Genomic DNA, 16,619 nt, shown 5'->3' with positions numbered 1-16,619 from the left:
TTGCTCTGTTCACACCGTAGAAACACAAACCCTACTGTACTAGGAACCAGGATCAGACACAGGAAGAAAACAAAGAGAGGAAAAATACGAATCCCAAAAATATGTTTATATTTACGAGGTATTTACGCACACAAAAAAAGAAACCACCACACATTTCAAAATTAACAGTCTTTTTTACCCAAACATGTCCTCTCGTGACATAAAGCCATTCAAATAATAATAATATCAATAATGAATAATTAGCTAAATTAAACCAAGAGGAAGCGATGCTCCCACAACCCTGCCATCTCCGTCAGACCCTTTAGTCCGTCAGACCCTTTAGTCCGTCAGACCCTTTAGTCCGTCAGACCCTTTAGTCCGTCAGACCCTTTAGTCCGTCAGACCCTTTAGTCCGTCAGACCCTTTAGTCCGTCAGACCCTTTAGTCCGGCTCTCTGCGACGTCTTTCTGTCCATCTCCATAACTAGTCCAAAAGCACCAAGGCCTCCTGGCCACAAGGTGGCGTTGTGCTGCGGTGGCTGGCTCCTGTACTGCACGCTACTAATCCTTTCTTCATTCACATTAAGTCCAAGAAACAAAAACTTCACCTCTGCATAAAAAAACAATTTTAAAAATGAAACCTACCCCCAGTAAGCGTTGGTGAGCAGCAAGCGCTCGTTTCCCCATCCAACCTTGTCTTAAAGTCTCCGGCTGGGATGGGGTCAGTATTGGGGTGATGAGGTGGAAGGTGTCTTTGTGCAAACAAACAAAAACTGAAGATTAAAGTGAAGGAGATCAGAACAAAACAATGGCAGCAAGGAGGCAGGTCCCTCCTGGCAGGTCTCCTCCTGGCAGGCAGTTGGTTTGTTAGTTGTGTTGTTAGGGGCAACAACATCTGAGACTGCTCCCGTGGGGTCACGCCAGATAATGCTGCATCGCTGTTTTCGCCCTGAGAGAGACGGAGAGAGTCAGTACACTATCCTACAACATAATGAGCGCGCACGTGTGTGTGTGTCACACCTTTCACAGAGGTTGGGGTCTAAGGCCTGGGTGAGTTTGTGCAGAATGTCTACAAAGCCCAAGTCCCTCAGCTTGTCCTGACGCTCCTGGCAGCCTGAGAAGAGAGACACCGACGTAGGAAGGTTAGAGGGGATGATGTTGGAGCCAGAGACAGAGAGCAAGTCCAACAGTAAAGCATTGAACAATACATAACAACAGAGCTTGTGGAATGTTGAGTAGAATCACAGATGAAAACCAGGGAAGAAATGGAGCGTAATACATTAGTGTATGTTACAGACCGTGCTTCATCTGCACTGCGGTTCAAATTTGTATTAACTTGATCCACAATCTTTACCACTACATCCACAAAAACCACTAGCCCTTTCCTAGATAACACCCAGGCAGTTCCCCCCAGCATGTAACAACCTGTCATGGCATCGGCCTCACTGTCCTCCTCATTCCAGATCAGGTTGGAGATGCAGAATGTTGCTGCCAGCTGGAGCTTCACATTAGAGTGACCCTGAGAGGACACCACAGAGAACTGTTCTCAGTATTTGGTTGAGATGTGTCAATCATATACAGTACCAGTCAAGTTGACACACCTACTCATTCAAGGGTTTTTCTTTATTTTTTATTATTTTCCACATTGTAGAATAGCGAAGACATCAAAATTATTAAATAACACATATGGAATCATGTAGTAAGCAAAAAAGTGTTAAAAAAAATCACAATATATTTTAGATACTTCAAAGTAGACACCCTTTGCCTTGATGACGGCTTTGCACACTCTTGGCATTCTCTCAACCAGCTTCATGAGGCAGTCACCTGGAATGCATTTCAATTAAAAGGTGTGCCTTGTTAAAAGTTAATTTGTGGAATCTCTTTCCTTCTTTAATGCATTTGAGCCAATCAGTTGTGTTGTGACAAGGTAGGGGTGGTATACAGGAGATAGCCCTATTTGGTAAAAGTCCATATTATGGAAAGAACAGTTCAAATAAGCAAAGAGAAACGACAGTCCATCATTACTTTTAGACATGAGGGTCAGTCAATCTGGAAAATGTCAAGAACTTTGAAAGTTTCTTCAAGTGCAGTTGCAAAAACCATCAAGTACTATAATGAAACTGGCTCTCATGAGGACCGCCACAGGAAAGGAAGACCCAGCGTTACCTCTGCTGCAGAGGATAAGTTCATTAGAGTTAACTGCACCTCAGATTGCAGCCCAAATAAATGCTTCACAGAGTTTAACTTCTTATGGATGGTGGCAGTATTGAGTCGCTTGGATGACTGACGTGCCCAGAGTAAACTGCCTCCTACGCGCTCCCAAAAACTAAGATATGCATATTATTAGTAGATTTGGATAGAAAACACTCTGAAGTTTCTAAAAGTGTTTGAATGATGTCTGTGAGTATAACAGAACTCATATGGCAGGCAAAAACCTGAGAAAAAAATCCAACCAGGAAGTGATTTGTAGTTCTATCTAATCCCTGTTCAAACTACAGTGTCTGTGGGGTCATTTTGCACTTCCTAAGGCTTCCATTGGCTGTCAACAGCCTTTAGAAACGTCTTTCATGCGTCTCCTGTTACTGGGCAAAGAATAGGAGCTCAGTCTATCAGTAGACTGCCTGGGAGCAGGGAGTTGTTTACTGCACGTTCACGTTTGGCGCGCCGCTCATTCTTTTTCTTCTGTAATGAATACGCTATTGTCCGGTTGGAATATTATCGACGTTTTATTTTAAAAATACCTTAAGGATTGATTGTAAACATCGTTTGACATATTTCTACGAACGGTAATGGAACTATTTGACTTTTTGTCTCTTATTTTACGCACGCGCGTTATGCCTTTGGATAGTGATCTGTACGCACGAACAAAACGGAGGTATTTGGACATAAATATGGAGTATTTCGAACAAAAATAACATTTATTGTGGAAGTAGGAGTCCTGGTAGTGCATTCCGACCAAGATCAGCAAAGGTAAGGGAATATTTATAATACTAATTCTGAGTTCTGTAGACTTCAGAACTTGGCGGGTAACTGTATAGCTTGCTTTGATGGTTGAGCTCTGTACTCAGAATATTGAAAAATGTGCTTTCGCCGAAAAGCTATTTTAAAATCTGACACAGCGGTAGCATTAAGGAGTAGTATATCTATAATTCTTTCAATAACTGTTGTAAAGTTTATCAACGTTTATGATGAGTATTTTTGTAAATTGATGTGCTCATTCACCGGAAGTTTTGGTGGGTATACATTTTCTGAACATCACGCGTCAATGTAAAATGGGGTTTATGGATATAAATATGAACTTTATCGAACAAAACATACATGTATTTTGTAACATTGAGTCCTGGGAGTGTCATCTGATGAAGATCATCAAAGGTTAGTAATTGATTTTAGCTGACTTTCTGGTTTTTGTGATGCCTCTGCTTGCTTGGAAAATGGCTGTGTGATTTTTCTTGTTTTGGTGCTGTCCTAACATAATCTAATGTTTCGCTTTCGCCGTAAAGCCTTTTTGAAATCGGACACTGTGGTTAGATTAAGGAGAATCTTATCTTTAAAATGGTGTATAATACTTGTATGTTTGAGAAATTTTCATTATGAGATTTTTGTTGTTTTGAATTTGCCGCCATGCACTTTCACTGGCTGTCGTCATATCGATCCCGCTAACGGGATCAAGCCATAACAGATTAAGTAACAGACATCAACTGTTCAGAGGAGACTGCGTAAATCAAGCCTTCATGGTTGAATTGCTGCAAAGAAACCACTACTAAAGGACACCAATAAGAAGAGACTTGCTTGGGCCAAAAAACACAAGCGGTGGAAATCTGTCCTTTGGTAGGATGAGTCCAAATTTGAGATTTTTGGTTCCAACCGCTGTGTCTTTGTAGGTGAACAGATCTGTGGTTCCCACCGTGAAGCATGGAGGAGGTGTGATGGTGCTTTGCTGGTGACACTGATTTATTCAGAATTCAAGGCACACTAAACCAGCATGGCTACCACAGCATTCTGTAGCGATACGCCATCCCATCTGGTTTGCGCTTAATGGTACTATCATTTGTTTTTCAACAGAACAATGACCCAAAACACCTCCAGGATGTGTAAGGGCTATTTGACCAAGAAGAAGAGTGATGGAGTGCTGCATCAGATGACCTGGCCTCCACAATCACCTGACCTCAACCCAATTGAGATGGTTTGGGATGAGTTGGACCGCAGAGTGAAGGAAAAGCAGCCAACAAGTGCTCAGCATATGTGGGAACTCCTTCAAGACTGTTGGAAAAGCATTCCTGGTGACGCGGGGTGAGAGAATGCCAAGAGTGTGAAAAGCTGTCGTCAAGGCAAAGGGTGGCTACTTTGAAGAACCTCAAATATAAAATATATTTTGATTTGTTTAACACTTTTTGGTTACTACATGATTCCATATGAGTTATTTCATAGTTTTGATGTCTTCACTATTATTCTACAATGTAGAAAATTGTAAAGATCAAGAATAACCCTTGAATGAGTAGGCGTGTCCAAATGTTTGACTGGTACTGTATGTAAAGAGAGACTTGTTCTAAATAAACATTACCCCACGTGGATACATGCAAATATCAAGGTTGGCAACAGAGTTCAGTGAACTTGAGAACAAACCTATATTTTACTATTAAATATTGCTAGAGTAGCTCATGGAGGGAAGAGACTCTACCATGTAATATTTGATTTTCTGGAGGATGTCGTCATTGGTCATGATGAGTTCCTTGGCTGTGTTGCCATCAGCAATGTTGGCTAGGATGCAGAGTGTCTGAAATACAGAGAGCCGTTAAAGGTCGTGGTTCCCTGCCCAGGCGTGGCTGACGCATGCCAGATCGTACAACTCCTGGATTGGTATTTTACGTACCAGCTAACCACATCATATGTTACAGCAATCTGGAGCCCAACGGCACAGTCGATGACTTGGCACGCAATCATTGGTTGATGCATGCAATGTCTGAGCAGGGGAACACGACCACAGTGACACTGGTATTCTGACCTACAGTATGTTGAGGGGGTCCTACCTGCTCCTTGACCTACAGTATGTTAAGGGGGTCCTACCTGCTCCTTGACCCACAGTATGTTGAGGGGGTCCTACAGTATGTTGAGGGGGTCCTACAGTATGTTGAGGGGGTCCTACCTGCTCCTTGACCTACAGTATGTTAAGGGGGTCCTACCTGCTCCTTGACCCACAGTATGTTGAGGGGGTCCTACAGTATGTTGAGGGGGTCCTACCTGCTCCTTGACCTACAGTATGTTAAGGGGGTCCTACCTGCTCCTTGACCCACAGTATGTTGAGGGGGTCCTACAGTATGTTGAGGGGGTCCTACCTGCTCCTTGACCTACAGTATGTTGAGGGGGTCCTACCTGCTCCTTGACCTACAGTATGTTGAGGGGGTCCTACAGTATGTTGAGGGGGTCCTACCTGCTCCTTGACCTACAGTATGTTGAGGGGGTCCTACCTGCTCCTTGACCTACAGTATGTTGAGGGGGTCCTACAGTATGTTGAGGGGGTCCTACAGTATGTTGAGGGGGTCCTACAGTATCGTGAGAGGGTCCTACAGTATGTTGAGGGGGTCCTACAGTATGTTGAGGGGGTCCTACAGTATGTTGAGGGGGTCCTACCTGCTCCTTGACCTCGATGCTGTGTTCCCCCTCCAGGATCAGAGTGACCGCCTGCATGATCTGCTTCCCATGGGAACTCATGATCTGGTCTATGTGCTGAGAGAGAGAGAGTTTTTGTCTTTAAAGGAATTTGGAGAGCTGTGTCTGTCTGTCTGTCTGTCTGTCTGTCTTACAGGTCGTGTGGAGAGCAGGTTCCGTAGCAGGCCCAAGGTCTTCATCAGGACGTTAGTGTCCGGGTCAGAGAGCAGACGGAATAGCTGCTCTGTCCCCAAAGCTCTCACAATCTCCCCTTTCACCTTCTGCTCTGCCTGGAACGCCATGTTCTAAACACACACACACACACACACACACACACACACACACACACACACACACACACACACACACACACACACACACACACACACACACACACACACACACACACACACACACACACACACACACACACACACACACACAATAAAAAGGGTTTAGGTTAGACAGACACCTTCTAAACTAGGGTTGCAAAATGACAGACACTACCAAAGTTCTGGTTGGAAGATTGTCAGCTGAAGCGTTCCCTCACTGCTTATTCTCTACTGATTCTGAGAATCCTCCAGCCAAGATTGCTAAGAAACCTGGGAAGTTAGGTTATGCAGCCTTTTGTAGAGGTAAAGTGGGAGAGCAGAGCAAGACAGAGAGGGGGTAAAGTGGGGACTCACCATGAGAGCCCAAATGCCGTTGACCCTCAGGGCTGGATTGTCATTCTGGGTCAGACTGCACAGTAACTCTATCACCCCTGACTCCAGGATAGGCTGCAGACATACACAAAACACACACACCTTCATGCACTTTCTCACACTGGTCAACGACAAATATACAACCTGACAGCTAATATTTAGTCCTAAAAAGTCAAGCAAAAATAAATCATATCACAATTTTACTGAGTTGAGTTTGTTGACCAATCATGTAGCGGTCTAGGTAACAGTAGTAGTGTTGTATTGCTGCCTGCCACTAGGTAACAGTAGTAGTGTTGTATTGCTGCCTGCCACTAGGTAACAGTAGTAGTGTTGTATTGCTGCCTGCCACTAGGTAACAGTAGTAGTGTTGTATTGCTGCTTACCACTAGGTAACAGTAGTAGTGTTGTATTGCTGTCTGCCACTAGGTAACAGTAGTAGTGTTGTATTGCTGTCTGCCACTAGGTAACAGTAGTAGTGTTGTATTGCTGCCTACCACTAGGTAACAGTAGTAGTGTTGTATTGCTGCCTGCCACTAGGTAACAGTAGTAGTGTTGTATTGCTGTCTGCCACTAGGTAACAGTAGTAGTGTTGTATTGCTGTCTACCACTAGGTAACAGTAGTAGTGTTGTATTGCTGTCTGCCACTAGGTAACAGTAGTAGTGTTGTATTGCTGTCTACCACTAGGTAACAGTAGTAGTGTTGTATTGCTGCCTGCCACTAGGTAACAGTAGTAGTGTTGTATTGCTGCCTACCACTAGGTAACAGTAGTAGTGTTGTATTGCTGCCTACCACTAGGTAACAGTAGTAGTGTTGTATTGCTGCCTGCCACTAGGTAACAGTAGTAGTGTTGTATTGCTGCCTACCACTAGGTAACAGTAGTAGTGTTGTATTGCTGCCTGCCACTAGGTAACAGTAGTAGTGTTGTATTGCTGCCTGCCACTAGGTAACAGTAGTAGTGTTGTATTGCTGTCTGCCACTAGGTAACAGTAGTAGTGTTGTATTGCTGCCTACCACTAGGTAACAGTAGTAGTGTTGTATTGCTGCCTGCCACTAGGTAACAGTAGTAGTGTTGTATTGCTGCCTACCACTAGGTAACAGTAGTAGTGTTGTATTGCTGCCTGCCACTAGGTAACAGTAGTCGTGTTGTATTGCTGCCTAGGTAACAGTAGTAGTGTTGTATTGCTGCCTACCACTAGGTAACAGTAGTAGTGTTGTATTGCTGTCTGCCACTAGGTAACAGTAGTAGTGTTGTATTGCTGCCTACCACTAGGTAACAGTAGTAGTGTTGTATTGCTGCCTACCACTAGGTAACAGTAGTAGTGTTGTATTGCTGCCTGCCACTAGGTAACAGTAGTAGTGTTGTATTGCTGCCTACCACTAGGTAACAGTAGTAGTGTTGTATTGCTGCCTGCCACTAGGTAACAGTAGTAGTGTTGTATTGCTGTCTACCACTAGGTAACAGTAGTAGTGTTGTATTGCTGCCTGCCACTAGGTAACAGTAGTAGTGTTGTATTGCTGCTTTCCACTAGGTAACAGTAGTAGTGTTGTATTGCTGCCTGCCACTAGGTAACAGTAGTAGTGTTGTATTGCTGCCTACCACTAGGTGACAGTAGTAGTGTTGTATTGCTGCCTGCCACTAGGTAACAGTAGTAGTGTTGTATTGCTGCATGCCACTAGGTAACACTAGTAGTGTTGTATTGCTGCCTGCCACTAGGTAACAGTAATAGTGTTGTATTGCTGTCTACCACTAGGTGACAGTAGTAGTGTTGTATTGCTGCCTGCCACTAGGTAACAGTAGTAGTGTTGTATTGCTGCCTACCACTAGGTAACAGTAGTAGTGTTGTATTGCTGTCTACCACTAGGTAACAGTAGTAGTGTTGTATTGCTGCCTACCACTAGGTAACAGTAGTAGTGTTGTATTGCTGCCTACCACTAGGTAACAGTAGTAGTGTTGTATTGCTGCCTAGGTAACAGTAGTAGTGTTGTATTGCTGCCTAGGTAACAGTAGTAGTGTTGTATTGCTGTCTACCACTAGGTAACAGTAGTAGTGTTGTATTGCTGCCTGCCACTAGGTAACAGTAGTAGTGTTGTATTGCTGTCTGCACTAGGTAACAGTAGTAGTGTTGTATTGCTGTCTACCACTAGGTAACAGTAGTAGTGTTGTATTGCTGCCTACCACTAGGTAACAGTAGTAGTGTTGTATTGCTGTCTGCCACTAGGTAACAGTAGTAGTGTTGTATTGCTGCCTGCCACTAGGTAACAGTAGTAGTGTTGTATTGCTGCCTGCCACTAGGTAACAGTAGTAGTGTTGTATTGCTGCCTGCCACTAGGTAACAGTAGTAGTGTTGTATTGCTGCCTGCCACTAGGTAACAGTAGTAGTGTTGTATTGCTGCCTGCCACTAGGTAACAGTAGTAGTGTTGTATTGCTGCCTGCCACTAGGTAACAGTAGTAGTGTTGTATTGCTGCCTGCCACTAGGTAACAGTAGTAGTGTTGTATTGCTGCCTACCACTAGGTAACAGTAGTAGTGTTGTATTGCTGCCTGCCACTAGGTAACAGTAGTAGTGTTGTATTGCTGCCTGCCACTAGGTGACAGTAGTAGTGTTGTATTGCTGCCTGCCACTAGGTAACAGTAGTAGTGTTGTATTGCTGCCTGCCACTAGGTAACAGTAGTAGTGTTGTATTGCTGTCTACCACTAGGTGACAGTAGTAGTGTTGTATTGCTGCCTGCCACTAGGTAACAGTAGTAGTGTTGTATTGCTGCCTACCACTAGGTAACAGTAGTAGTGTTGTATTGCTGCCTGCCACTAGGTAACAGTAGTAGTGTTGTATTGCTGCCTGCCACTAGGTAACAGTAGTAGTGTTGTATTGCTGCCTACCACTAGGTAACAGTAGTAGTGTTGTATTGCTGCCTGCCACTAGGTAACAGTAGTAGTGTTGTATTGCTGCCTGCCACTAGGTAACAGTAGTAGTGTTGTATTGCTGCCTACCACTAGGTAACAGTAGTAGTGTTGTATTGCTGCCTACCACTAGGTAACAGTAGTAGTGTTGTATTGCTGCCTGCCACTAGGTAACAGTAGTAGTGTTGTATTGCTGCCTACCACTAGGTAACAGTAGTAGTGTTGTATTGCTGCCTGCCACTAGGTAACAGTAGTAGTGTTGTATTGCTGTCTACCACTAGGTAACAGTAGTAGTGTTGTATTGCTGCCTACCACTAGGTAACAGTAGTAGTGTTGTATTGCTGCCTACCACTAGGTAACAGTAGTAGTGTTGTATTGCTGTCTACCACTAGGTAACAGTAGTAGTGTTGTATTGCTGCCTACCACTAGGTAACAGTAGTAGTGTTGTATTGCTGCCTACCACTAGGTAACAGTAGTAGTGTTGTATTGCTGCCTACCACTAGGTAACAGTAGTAGTGTTGTATTGCTGCTTACCACTAGGTAACAGTAGTAGTGTTGTATTGCTGCCTAGGTAACAGTAGTAGTGTTGTATTGCTGTCTGCCACTAGGTAACAGTAGTAGTGTTGTATTGCTGCCTGCCACTAGGTAACAGTAGTAGTGTTGTATTGCTGTCTACCACTAGGTAACAGTAGTAGTGTTGTATTGCTGCCTACCACTAGGTAACAGTAGTAGTGTTGTATTGCTGCCTGCCACTAGGTAACAGTAGTAGTGTTGTATTGCTGCCTAGGTAACAGTAGTAGTGTTGTATTGCTGTCTACCACTAGGTAACAGTAGTAGTGTTGTATTGCTGCCTACCACTAGGTAACAGTAGTAGTGTTGTATTGCTGTCTGCCACTAGGTAACAGTAGTAGTGTTGTATTGCTGTCTGCCACTAGGTAACAGTAGTAGTGTTGTATTGCTGTCTGCCACTAGGTAACAGTAGTAGTGTTGTATTGCTGCTTACCACTAGGTAACAGTAGTAGTGTTGTATTGCTGCCTGCCACTAGGTAACAGTAGTAGTGTTGTATTGCTGTCTGCCACTAGGTAACAGTAGTAGTGTTGTATTGCTGCCTGCCACTAGGTAACAGTAGTAGTGTTGTATTGCTGCCTACCACTAGGTAACAGTAGTAGTGTTGTCTTGCTGCCTGCCACTAGGTAACAGTAGTAGTGTTGTATTGCTGCCTACCACTAGGTAACAATAGTAGTGTTGTATTGCTGCCTACCACTAGGTAACAGTAGTAGTGTTGTATTGCTGCCTACCACTAGGTAACAGTAGTAGTGTTGTATTGCTGCCTAGGTAACAGTAGTAGTGTTGTATTGCTGTCTACCACTAGGTAACAGTAGTAGTGTTGTATTGCTGCCTACCACTAGGTAACAGTAGTAGTGTTGTATTGCTGCCTGCCACTAGGTAACAGTAGTAGTGTTGTATTGCTGTCTGCCACTAGGTAACAGTAGTAGTGTTGTATTGCTGCCTGCCACTAGGTAACAGTAGTAGTGTTGTATTGCTGTCTACCACTAGGTGACAGTAGTAGTGTTGTATTGCTGCCTGCCACTAGGTAACAGTAGTAGTGTTGTATTGCTGCTTACCACTAGGTAACAGTAGTAGTGTTGTATTGCTGCCTGCCACTAGGTAACAGTAGTAGTGTTGTATTGCTGCCTGCCACTAGGTAACAGTAGTAGTGTTGTATTGCTGCCTGCCACTAGGTAACAGTAGTAGTGTTGTATTGCTGCCTACCACTAGGTAACAGTAGTAGTGTTGTCTTGCTGCCTGCCACTAGGTAACAGTAGTAGTGTTGTATTGCTGCCTACCACTAGGTAACAATAGTAGTGTTGTATTGCTGCCTACCACTAGGTAACAGTAGTAGTGTTGTATTGCTGCCTACCACTAGGTAACAGTAGTAGTGTTGTATTGCTGCCTGCCACTAGGTAACAGTAGTAGTGTTGTATTGCTGCCTGCCACTAGGTAACAGTAGTAGTGTTGTATTGCTGTCTACCACTAGGTAACAGTAGTAGTGTTGTATTGCTGCCTACCACTAGGTAACAGTAGTAGTGTTGTATTGCTGCCTGCCACTAGGTAACAGTAGTAGTGTTGTATTGCTGCCTGCCACTAGGTAACAGTAGTAGTGTTGTATTGCTGCCTACCACTAGGTAACAGTAGTAGTGTTGTATTGCTGTCTGCCACTAGGTAACAGTAGTAGTGTTGTATTGCTGCCTACCACTAGGTAACAGTAGTAGTGTTGTATTGCTGCCAGTCTTACCTCTTTGCTGGGGGAGAACTCCAGCAGCAGGTTGCATAGTGTAGAAGAGGCCATGACCAGCACCTCGTCTGGAGCGTTCTGTAACAACTACACAAACAGAGAGACAAGAGAACATTCAGTCTTAATAATAGCCCCACATATTGGACATTTCCTTTGCAGCTTACACAAACATGATGTGACTATAAAGAGATGTAGAGGGTAATACTAGAGTACAGACCTTCATAAGGGGTTTCCATACTGCGTGATCATGAAAACTAGTCCTCAACTGCTGGACTGACCGGGACAGACTGTGAAGACACCTGGACACAGAGCGAGACAGAGGAAGAGTCAGATATCTTAGGTACAAGGAGATCTTCATAGGCTAAGATGGAAACAGTTTCAATATACAAATTCTATGACTCTATGGGTCAACTGGACCCTGGTCGCTTCCTTGTACGAAATAGTTATTTGGTTTTATAGTGGTAGGGCCTCTATACTACGTTAGGGGTATTTTGTATTTTACAGACTACAACCACACATTTTGTGACAGTCAAATTAATAAAGGCATGAAAGGAAAATAAAAATGGGTCGGGGTAATGAAACATGGGTTGGGGTAATGAAACACAGGTAGGGGTAATGAATGAAACACAGGTAGGGGTAATGAATGAAACACGGGCAGGAGTAATGAATGAAACACAGGTAGGGGTAATGAATGAAACACAGGTAGGGGTAATGAATGAAACACAGGTAGGGGTAATGAATGAAACACAGGTAGGGGGTAATGAATGAAACACAGGTAGGGGGTAATGAATGGAACACGGGCAGGGGTAATGAATGAAACACGGGCAGGGGTAATGAATGAAACACGGGCAGGGGTAATGAATGAAACACGGGCAGGGGTAATGAATGAAACACGGGCAGGGGTAATGAATGAAACACGGGCAGGGGTAATGAAAGAAACACGGGCAGGGGTAATGAAAGAAACACGGGCAGGGGTAATGAATGAAACACGGGCAGGGGTAATGAATGAAACACGGGCAGGGGTAATGAATGAAACACGGGCAGGGGTAATGAATGAAACACGGGCAGGGGTAATGAATGAAACACGGGCAGGGGTAATGAATGAAACACGGGCAGGGGTAATGAATGAAACACGGGCAGGGGTAATGAATGAAACACGGGCAGGGGTAATGAATGAAACACGGGCAGGGGTAATGAAAGAAACACGGGCAGGGGTAATGAATGAAACACGGGCAGGGGTAATGAATGAAACACGGGCAGGGGTAATGAATGAAACACGGGCAGGGGTAATGAATGAAACACGGCAGGGGTAATGAATGAAACACGGGCAGGGGTAATGAATGAAACACGGGCAGGGGTAATGAATGAAACACGGGCAGGGGTAATGAATGAAACACGGGCAGGGGTAATGAATGAAACACGGGCAGGGGTAATGAAACATGTAGGGGTAATGCATGAAACACATTTAGGGGTAATGAATGAAACACTGGTAGGGGTAATGAATGAAACACTGTCTAGAGGTAATGAAACATTAAGCCCAGAGAACTGAAAGAATGCATAAATCTTATTGCTTATGTATGTTTTTGTTTACTGTCATAGTTTTGGTGTTTGTTGGTTATTATATGTTTGTTACATTTATAAATTCAGATATGTACTATTTGTTTATGATGTTTACCTGAAAAAAAGAAAATTATATAATTAGAATGGTCCCGTGTGGCTCAGTTGGTAGTGCATGGTGTTTGCAACGCCAGGGTTCTGGGTTCGATTCCCACGGGGGACCAGTACGGAAAGAAATGTATGAAATGTATGCATTCACTACTGTAAGTCGCTCTGGATAAGAGCATCTGCTAAATGACTAAAATGTAATGTAAAAATGTAAATTCAAAAATTATATATATACACACACACACACACACACACGCACACGCACACGCACACACACACACGCACACACGCACACACACACACACACACACACACACGTCAAAAGTTTGGACACACCTATTCATTCAAGGGTTTTTCTTTATTTTTACTATTTTCTACTTTGTAGAATAATAGAAGACATCAAAACTATACATATGGAATCATGGAGTAACGATTAATTGACTACAGCTCAGCGTTCAACACCATAGTACCCTCAAAGCTCATCACTAAGCTAAGGATCCTGGGACTAAACACCTCCCTCTGCAACTGGATCCTGGACTTCCTGACGGGCCGCCCCCAGGTGGTGAGGGTAGGTAGCAACACATCTGCCACGCTGATCCTCAACACTGGAGCTCCCCAGGGGTGCGTGCTCAGTCCCCTCCTGTATTCCCTGTTCACCCACGACTGCATGGCCAGGCATGACTCCAACACCATCATTAAGTTTGCAGACGACAACAGTGGCAGGCCTGATCAGCGACAACGACGAGACAGCCAATAGGGAGGAGGTCAGAGACCTGGCCGTGTGGTGCAAGGACAACCTCTCCCTCAACGTAACCAAGACAAAGGAGATGATTGTGGACTACAGGAAAAGGAGGACCGAGCATACCCCCATTCTCATCGCCAGGGCTGTAGTGGAGCGGGTTGAAAGCTTCAAGTTCCTTGGTGTCCACATCAACAACAAACTAGAATGGTCCAAACACACCAAGACAGTCGTGAAGCGGGCACGACAAAACCTATTCCCCCTCAGGAAACTAAAAAGATTTTGCACGGGTCCTGAGATCCTCAAAAGGTTCTACAGCTGCAACATTGAGAGCATCCTGACTGGTTGCATCACTGCCTGGTATGGCAACTGCTCGGCCTCCGACCACAAGGCACTACAAAGGGTAGTGCGTACGGCCCAGTACATCACTGGGGCAAAGATGCCTGCCATCCAGGACCTCTACACCAGGCGGTGTCAGAGGAAGGCCCTAAAAATGGTCAAAGACCCCAGCCACCCCAGTCATAGATTGTTCTCTCTACTACCAAATGGCAAGCGGTACCGGAGGTCTAGGACAAAAAGGCTTCTCAACAGTTTTTACCCCCAAGCCATAAGACTCCTGAACAGGTAATCAAATGGCTACCTGGACTATTTGCATTGTGTGCCCCCTCAACCCCCCCCAACCCCTCTTTTTATGCTGCTGCTACTCTCTGTTTATCATATATGCATAGTCACTTTAACTATACATTCATGTACATACTACCTCAATTGGGCCAACCAACCAGTGCTCCCGCACATTGGCTAACTGGGCTATCGGCATTGTGTCCCACCCACCAACCCCTCTTTTATGCTACTGCTACTCTCTGTTCATCATATATGCATAGTCACTTTAACCATATCTACATGTACATACTACCTCAATCAGCCTGACTAACCGGTGTCTGTATGTAGCCTCGCTACTTTTATAGCCTCGCACCTGTATATAGCCTGTCTTTTTACTGTTGTTTTATTTCTTTACCTACCTATTGTTCACCTAATACCTTTTTTTGCACTATTGGTTATAGCCTGTAAGTAAGCATTTCACTGTAAGGTCTACACCTGTTGTATTCAGCGCACGTGACAAATAATCTTTTATTTGATGGTTGCTGATAATGGGTCTCTGTACGCCTATGTATGTATTCCATTTAAAAAATCTGCCATTTCCAGCTACAATAGTAATTTACAACATTAACAATGTCTACACTGTATTTCTGATCAACTTGATGTTATTTTCATTATTATTTAATTAATTATTTAATTATTCTTATTTTTTAAATGTGCTTTTCTTTTAGAAACAAGGACATTTCTAAGTGACCCCAAATTTTTTAATGGTAGTGTGTATATATAAAATAGAGGAACAGAATGTGACAGGACACTCAGTGGAGAGCAGAGAAGTAGAGATGTTATGTGTTATCTGTACCTGACGGCTGCTAGCCGCACCTTGATGCTGGATTCTGACAGGCCGCTCACTATCCTGTCCATCATGTTCTCGGTCTCTGTGATCTGAGGAGGGAGAAACAGGAGCGGGGGGTTACGAGAAGGACACACACACACACACACACACACACACACACACACACACTTCTAAAAGTGGCTGGGTAGGGGTGTGTGTGTGTACTGTTGAAGTCACCTTCTTGCGGATGTCTTCATCGTTGGAGCCCAGTGAAGCATACAGCTTGAAGGCAGCTTGCCTCAGCTCATGTGCGTTCTTCAGGTCGTGATCCAACTACAGAAAAATAAAAAAGGAAATAAACATTTTTTTTTATAGGTAAAAGACATTTTTGTCCAAATGAAGGACTGTGGTGTTCTTTTCTCACCACAGTTTCAGTGTTTTCCTGATGGTCACTGTTTTCTCTGCCTTGTAAGACTGCCTGGCTAGGTTGAATGACTATAGTCCAGTGTCTCACCCTCTTGATGTCAGTGATGGCGCTGACAGAGCTGGGGTATTTGAAGTAGTCAGCCAGCATGGCCACTAGATGGTCTGTTACACTGGCGATCCTCTGCAGCTCCACATCAGGCTCCATCAGGTAGGCCAGGGTCTCTGCCCCCTCCACACGCTCCTCCAACAACCTCTCCTTACTGCACATCCTCACCAGGCAAGGCAGGGTCTACAGACAGGGATGGAATCAGAGTTCTACATACAGGTTGGCACTCGTTGGGATGACTTATGTTCTGGAGGCAGCTCTGCAGGGTAGTCACTAGCTGGCACAGCCACTAAGTCAGAAAATCTGATTTTAACCCTAACCACACTGCTAATCTTGTGCCAAACCCTAAACTTAAATTAAAGCTACGTTTTGTATCCATAAATGCTTTACGCTATAGACAATTTGGACTTTGCATTCTGGCCCATCTAGTGGAAACCGCTCTGCCTCCAGGACAAGATCTATCCCAATAAATGTCCACACACACACACACACACACACACACACACACACACACACACACACACACACACGGCAGGCTATACACACAATAGGCAGCAGACTCAACACACATATCAGTATTAGACTGAGTCGTTAGATGAATGCACAATGGTACAAGCAAAATAGTATAATGACCTTTAAAACAATGCACCTGTCATCTGTTCTGATGGCTCCCGCTCGACACATGTATGTTAGACTGGGGGGGACAGAAAGAGAGAGGGAGAGAGATG

The 16,619-nt window shown here is 44.2% G+C and overlaps 1 protein-coding gene across 1 annotated transcript in view; it reads right to left on the bottom strand.

The window, feature by feature from the left end:
• Positions 1 to 85: 85 nt before the first annotated feature.
• LOC106595952 (armadillo repeat-containing protein 8) overlaps positions 86 to 16,619 on the bottom strand; it is a 27,942-nt gene continuing 11,408 nt past the window's right edge. The window contains exons 10-22 of the mRNA XM_045704815.1: positions 16,525 to 16,585; positions 15,874 to 16,074; positions 15,597 to 15,692; positions 15,387 to 15,469; positions 11,744 to 11,825; positions 11,527 to 11,613; positions 6,311 to 6,403; positions 5,780 to 5,929; positions 5,607 to 5,702; positions 4,657 to 4,752; positions 1,404 to 1,497; positions 999 to 1,092; positions 86 to 927 (exon numbers count right to left, since the gene is read on the bottom strand). Of these exons, the coding sequence (XP_045560771.1) occupies positions 894 to 927; positions 999 to 1,092; positions 1,404 to 1,497; positions 4,657 to 4,752; positions 5,607 to 5,702; positions 5,780 to 5,929; positions 6,311 to 6,403; positions 11,527 to 11,613; positions 11,744 to 11,825; positions 15,387 to 15,469; positions 15,597 to 15,692; positions 15,874 to 16,074; positions 16,525 to 16,585 (1,267 nt within the window). The 3' untranslated portion in view covers positions 86 to 893. The remainder of the gene's footprint in view (positions 928 to 998; positions 1,093 to 1,403; positions 1,498 to 4,656; positions 4,753 to 5,606; positions 5,703 to 5,779; positions 5,930 to 6,310; positions 6,404 to 11,526; positions 11,614 to 11,743; positions 11,826 to 15,386; positions 15,470 to 15,596; positions 15,693 to 15,873; positions 16,075 to 16,524; positions 16,586 to 16,619) is intronic.

Source organism: Salmo salar, chromosome ssa21 (assembly GCF_905237065.1).
Source record: "Salmo salar chromosome ssa21, Ssal_v3.1, whole genome shotgun sequence".
NCBI lineage: Eukaryota > Metazoa > Chordata > Actinopteri > Salmoniformes > Salmonidae > Salmo > Salmo salar.
The sequence above is the reverse complement of the archived record's forward strand: the minus strand, read 5'-3'. Positions and strand labels throughout refer to the sequence as shown.